The sequence below is a fragment of the Acomys russatus genome, chromosome 25 (genome assembly GCF_903995435.1).
Source record: "Acomys russatus chromosome 25, mAcoRus1.1, whole genome shotgun sequence".
Lineage (NCBI taxonomy): Eukaryota > Metazoa > Chordata > Mammalia > Rodentia > Muridae > Acomys > Acomys russatus.
The window spans coordinates 12677613-12684293 of record NC_067161.1 but is presented as its reverse complement, the minus strand read 5'-3'; the positions used below and the strand labels follow the sequence as shown (position 1 = coordinate 12684293).

Here is a 6681-nt window from a genome sequence, read left to right as displayed (position 1 = left end):
CTGGTGACAGAGAGGAGAAAGCAGGCTCGGTGGGGCTGTGGGCGGGTACCAGTGGCTTCATCTGGATAAGTGGTTTTCCCTGTGATGTGGAGGACGGCTGACTCCCGGACAGAGCCTGGCTGTGCGAGAGTCGCGAATTGCCGGTCCAAATGGACAGCCACCTGCCTCTTCGCCCTATACCGCACTCTAGGTGGAAAAACTAAGGTGCTCTTTATTAGAGTGAGACAGTGAGGCCAGCCGCCACCAGTCACTGGTAGCCAGACAGCTGGAGGACACTGGGGTAGCGGCTGCGGTGGGTCATACACTTCTGGCGGTCGATGAACAGGCTGTTGGTCTTGACCGCAATGTCCTTCTCCAGGCTCATGCGTGTGTCCTCCAGGTTCCGCAGGGCCTGCTCCGCATCCTGAAGCTTCTCCTTCAGTGCATTGAGGGACATGGTCAGCTCCTCCACCTCGCTCATCAACCTGCGGGGGGAGGCAGCGGTGAGCTAGGGGAGAGACAAGGGAAGGGGCAGTGAAGCTATACAGGACCCCCAAAAGGTTTACAGGAAACCCACCAAAGTGGCTACAGGTTACAAAATCCCTGGGAGCCAGGCATGAGTCAAGAAGGGCCCTCGTTTATGTTAGTATACGAGTGCTCTATTTGCGTGTATGCCGGCATGACAGAAGAGGGCATCAGATCCCAGTATAGATGGTCTTGAGACATCATGTGGTTGCTGGGAATTGAACAGGACCTCGGAAGAACAATCTGTGCTCTTAACCACTGAGCCGGCTCTCCAAGCCCAGCACAGTGGCACACACCTGTAATCTCAGCACTGAGGGAGGCAGAGGGAGGTGGATCGCTGAGTTCGAGGACAGCCAAGGCTGCACAGAGAAACGAAAGAAAGAAGAAAGAAAGGAAGGAAGAATGAAAGAAAAGAAAGAAAGAAAGAAAGAAAGAAAGAAAAGAAAAGAAAAGAAAAGAAAAGAAAAGAAAAGAAAAGAAAAGAAAAGGAGGGGGTGGGGCTTATTTCCAGGCCAAAGGAGCCTCTGCTCCCCAGCGAGGAGAGGGAGTTTTGAAACACTGCCTCCTTGTGGCAAAAATAAGCAATGGCAGCCTGAACAGGCGCTAATCCTGATGTTTCCAGGCAGGAACCATCCTTGACTTGGTTATTTCTAGAATAAAATTACAGTCAAGGAAGGAGGAAGAAGACAGATGCTTCTGCTTAGAAGGGCATCCTGGAACTGGGTAGATCAGGCAAATAAAAGGCATAATCCACCACACTTGTAGGAGGTACATAGAACACAGGATTACATCAGCGGTGCAGGGGTGGGTGGTGGCCCTGCCTGGCCTCTCCGCCCTGTGGCCTCAGGAATCTAGGCTCCTTCCAGGAAGGTGAGACATCCCAGAGTAGCACAGGATCCTGTGTTGTTCCTGACACTCAACCCCCCCCCCCCCCGCCGCCAGGGTCCTCTCCATCAGCCCCCATGCCTGCTCATATGTGGGACTGATCCTGTGGGAGGGAGCGACTCTAGGCACCCTCAAGGGTTGAGGAAGATTAAAGGGGCTTGAAGAATAACCCAGCCACGCAGGATGTCTCCAGCAGCCAGTGGTACCTGAACTGTGCAGCATCACGGCACAGCTCCACATTGGGCCTGTGTGACCGCTGGTAAAGGCGGGTCTGGGCAACACGAAGAGGGGCTTCCTTGTCCTTGATGGCTCGCTTCAGGGCTGCCACCTGGTGCTCCTGGTCCGTGATCTCCCTCAGGGTCTGTACAGGGCATCACGTGAGCCTGAAGCAGACTCAAGCCTCAAGGAAACAGGGCACCTATCTACCCCCCAGCCCAGCCTGTGGGAAGGGCCAAACCAGTGGCTCCTTCATCTCCCAGCCCCGACTGAGTCCTGGGGCTGCGTCCAGGGCCAGCCCTGTAGAAGGCTCTCGGCGGGTCCCATGAGTCAGGGCAGTCAGTTTGTCCTCCAGCGCAGGCCAGAAAAGTCAGGTCTTGCAGGCAGGACTGGCCACGTGAGAACAGGACCCCACAGGCTCATTATGTCCCGCACACAACCTTCCTCCCCAGTCCCCACAGCCTGCAGCTCCTGCTGGTGAGCCTCCTGCAGTGGCTGCGCCAGCAGACCACTCCCAAATATAAAATTGCCTTTACATCAGTTCAGGGAGTCTAAAGAAGTGTATGGACACCTGCTTCTGGGTGAGCTGGTCACAGAGGAGCCCTTGAAGCTAGGTCGTGACTGAGCTTAGGGGTAGATAGCACCCCTGGTCTCAGCAACCTCTATCCCTGCGGTTAAGGGAACCCAAGCCCCAGCGGAGAAATGGGCGTGGCTTGAGTGGCAGCAGGTGGGCGTTCCGGGGGGGGGGGTGTGAGCACAGGTGTGAGTGGGCGGCCCTAAGCATCGGGTGGGCTTGCTGGCAGGCCCGTGTGCCCAGGCAGGTGGGCGTGTCCAAAGGCGGCCGCGCTCTGCCGCCGGCCCACCTTTTGCAGGTGGTACCGTAGCTTAAGGCGGGCGTCGTCCAGCTCTTCGCAGCGGCGTTCAAAAGCCATGTTCACTGCGTCGCACTGAAGCCTCAGGTCCTCGGCGGTATCCTGCAGGATGCAGTCGATTAACTTCCGCAGGTTAACCGAGGCTAGCCGCTCGCGCTCGGCTCGAAGCAGGTTGTCCTGAGTGAACTTGGCCCACGTTTCAGGCGTGGAGGCACTGAGGGTGGAGGATGAGGCCTAGTCAGGGAGTAGCCACCCAGAGGTTCTCGCACCGTCGGCGATCCCCAGTGTACGCCGGTATTGCCCCTCACAAAGAGATCCCGTGGTTCTCCTGGGCCTCTAGTGGCGGTTGCTTGCCCTCTGCTGGCCGCGAGCAGAAACGCAGTACACGCCACCCACAGGATACCAACCTTGTGTGTATTGTGAGTGCCAGGCACTTGAGTAAGGGGCTACACCTCAGCGTCAGACAATGTTTCCCACCGAGAGCTGGACCAAGTCCGCGAGGGCGGGAGATCCCCCCCCCGCCCCTCATATTTTGGAAGTAAAGCCAAGAGGGTGACAGAAGCAAACCGCGTGCGGGGCCTAGGAGCCTACCTCTCCTCGAACTTGCTGGAATGCGGATGGAACTGCACCTGGGTGCTCTCATTGTTGTAGCGGGAGCAGGTCTCGTCAATATTGTAGGACTCTACTTTGTCTGACCAGTCCATCTCACAGGTCTCCTTATGTTCCCGGTTCAGCCTAGCGGAGAGGGGAAGTCCAGGGCCCACTGTGTACCAGGGAGCACTGGGAAGCAGCCCCCCCACCCCCGTCCAGCTTCAGGGAGCTCCACATCGTACTCAGGCGGCCTCCCATGGCCAGAAGTGCCCAGGTTCCAAAACAAAAGTGGAGATAGTTGTGTATGCCCAGCCGAGCAATGTCTGCATCCCTCTAGCTATGATCCAAAACCCTTCTGACCTCTGAGGCAAAGTCAGTCCCTAACTGTCCCACCTCCCACCTCTGACCAAGCCTTGGGGCCGAGATTCGGGGGCATCCATCCCTCAGGTCCCCCGGGGGCTGCTGTGACCCACCGTATCTGGCCCACGGCTTGTGCAATAGTCCTCTTCAGGAGTTCCTGAATGTTCTTGATGAGCTCGGTTTCCTGAAGATGAGACAGTCCCACCTGAGACACAGAGCCCTGCCTTGCCTCCCCAGGAGGGCCTCCCCAGCCCCCCACCCCCGAGGTACACAGCAGGAGTCAAAGCATGGCCTTGCCTCCATTGACTTTTGCCCTAATTTTTTTTTCCAGAAAAAAGGGCTATGAGTCCAGCCCTTTCATGCTAGGTTCATTCTGTGTGGCTTTGGCATGTTGTAAATGTCTCCTTTAGGGATGTCTTTTGGCTGTTGGGTCACCCGTGACACTTGTCCAGGCTCTAGGGTCATCCATCCCCAACACTCTCACAGACACTGAAGGGCATCAGCCTTATCTCAGGCCTTAGACCACCTCTGAGGACCCCAAGCCCATAGGAAGTCAGATGCCTTCTGTCTGCTACCCACTGCCCACCAAGAATAGGTAGGCTAGGTCCCCTTTTGCCGCAACATTTTCTGGGTATCAGGAATTCTTTCATGGGCAAGTCCATTTGGGGCTGATCTCCACTGCCCTGTGTCCTCCATCAGCTTCCCGCCTCTGCACCATTGACAATACTTTTAGTTATTCAGCAGTGGGCAAGGCCTGAGGAGTATGACAGGGGCTCCCTGAGGTGCCAGCCTGGCTGTTTTATTCTCCATCTTTCATCGCCCACAGGCCTAAGCCCACAGCAGGAGGTTCCAGCTCTGAGGGATTCTGAGTTGTGGGGTACCCAGGTTGAGTGGCCCCCTAATCATACAAGGTTGCCCAAAGCAGGCTATGCTGGGTTGCGGGAGTCGGGCAGGAGAGGTATCTAACAAGGGGAGGAGGTGGTCGGGTTTGGTTGGTTGGTTGGTTTTGGTTTTGCTTTTTCGAGACAGGGTTTCTCTGTATAGCCTTGGCTGTCCTAGACTCACTCTGTAGACCAGGCTGGCCTCAAACTCACAGCAATCCGCCTGCCTCTGCCTCCTCCCAAGTGCTGGGATTAAAGACGTGCGCCGCCACACCCGGCTTTGTTTTGTTTTTTGAAGGCTCTTGCCATGTAGTTCAAACAGGCCTGGAACTTGTAAATCCTCCTACCTCTGTTTCCCCGATGCTGGGATTATAAATGTGTATGTATTAGGAGGAGACTTTTGTGGTGATCTGGACAGAAGGAGCAGATGCCATAGTCCTCCACACTGGCTAGCCTGGCTTTCTACCCTGGGAGCCAATACCACAACAAGGGGTATGGTGAAACAGGGGGAGCCTATGGCTGAGCCTAACACACACACACACACACACACACACACACACACACACACACACACACACACACACACCACCTCAGCCAGGCGGTGGCTCACACCTTTAATCCCAGCACTCTGGAGGCAGAGGCAGGCAGACCTCTGAGTTCGAGGCCAGCCTGGTCTACACAGCAAGTTCCAGGACAGCCAGGGCTACACAGAGAAACCCTGTCTCAGAAAAACAAAACAACAACAACAACAAAACTCTCAGGGTCAGACTTAACGTCTTTGCAATCTTGTGGGCTGCAGGGAATCCCAAAAGAGAGAAAGTTATTTGGAAGTCAGGAACTCCATGTGGAGGAAAAAAAAAAAAAAAAGATTTGGGTTCTCACTATCCAAACACAACCCCAATTCTACGCAACAATTTGTTCAACGCAAATAAAATAAAATTAACTGTCCCCCACCCCCAATCTTCCTGTGTCCAAAGGACCAGGGGCCCTGCTGGGCAGAGGGGCATAGCATTGTGTGAACCCTGAGGCCCTATGTCATCTATGAGTGCCAGAGTTTGCCCCGCAACTCTGGGCCTGAGCCACTTTGCTGCACCTTCAGTAGCTCCACTTCCACGTAGTCCCGGACAAGGTCTGGGTGCTGGCGGCGTTCTCGGCACTGCAGGTTGTCAGTGGCGATGGAGAAGGGCACAGAGGTGGCATCCAAGGCACGCCCTAGCCGCAGCTTCTGGGCTAGCATCAGGTCAGTCTCAGCAGACAGATCCTCTATCTCTCGCTGCAGCTCTGACTTCCAGCAATGCATGTCCTCCAGGCGCTCTCCGACCTTTCGTGTGGAGTCCTGCTGCGTGCGCTGGGCCAGTGCCCCGGTCTCGGCTGCCAGCTGCCTGCTCTCATGCCGCTCCCGCTCAGAGTGGTCCTGGTCTATAAAGGCCTGGTGGTACCGGGAATACGAGTTCTGAAACCACTCGTCCATCAGGTATTTGGCTGTGCGGAAGCCAGCAGTGGACAGACCTGAGGACGTGTAGGCACCAGTGTTGCAAGCCACATCATACACTTTGGGCGGCAGCTCACAGGCCTGTATCGACTGTGGGACTGGCTCCTTGGTCAAGAGCACGTCTGTTTGTGCCATGGTGCTCAGAGCCTCGCTGAGCAGGAAGAACGGGTACGTGAAGAGAGGGTCACTGGGCAGTCGTCCAGGCACGATCAGAGGGGCAGTACTGGCCACTCTGTTCTGAGCAAGGCTCCTGGTTGCCTAAGGAACGCTGTATACACCAACTGCCTCCTGTTGCTGGGCAACAAGGTTACTCAAAGGGAGAGGGTAGAACTGCCCTCTTAAAGGGCCCCCCACAGCAGCTGGGGAGATAACTTAAAAGGACAGAAGTGTTTGCCTTACAAGAACCTGGGTTTGAGTCCCAGAACAGAACAGTGACTGTGCTGGCACACATTTGGCAATCCCAGCACTGAGAAGGCAGAGAGAGTTAATTGTATTTGACGAGTTCCAAGCCAGTGAAAGAACTTGTCTCAAAAAAAAAAAAAATTGGCCAGGCAGAGTGGTAAATACGTTTAATCCCAGCACTCAGGAGGCGGAGACAAGTGGAGTTCTCTGATTTCAAGGACAGCCTGGTCTACATAGTGAGTTCCAGCCTGGTCAGGGCTACATAGTGGGACCCCTGTTTCAAACAAAACAAAACCCCCAAACCCAACAACAACAACAAAACCCAAGATGGGTGGTACCTGAAAAATGTCACCTAAGGTTGTCCTCTGGACCCCACATGCATACAAATACCCATATACACGTATGTGCCCATATATACAAACATACACACAAAAGGGGCCAGGCAGTCCCCAACTCGCCTCTCTTCGTTCCACTGTGA

At 55.1% G+C, this 6681-nt stretch overlaps 1 protein-coding gene across 1 annotated transcript; it reads right to left on the bottom strand.

Moving 5' to 3' along the window:
- Nucleotides 1-242: 242 nt before the first annotated feature.
- Tekt4 (tektin 4) lies at nucleotides 243-6026 on the bottom strand. The gene is made up of 6 exons (XM_051167617.1): nucleotides 5403-6026; nucleotides 3542-3612; nucleotides 3069-3212; nucleotides 2469-2691; nucleotides 1596-1750; nucleotides 243-464 (listed from the first exon to the last, which is right to left on the bottom strand). Exons 1-6 carry the CDS (start codon nucleotides 5934-5936, stop codon nucleotides 248-250), a joined length of 1344 nt encoding a protein of 447 aa, XP_051023574.1. The 5' UTR covers nucleotides 5937-6026; the 3' UTR covers nucleotides 243-247.
- Nucleotides 6027-6681: the final 655 nt, after the last annotated feature.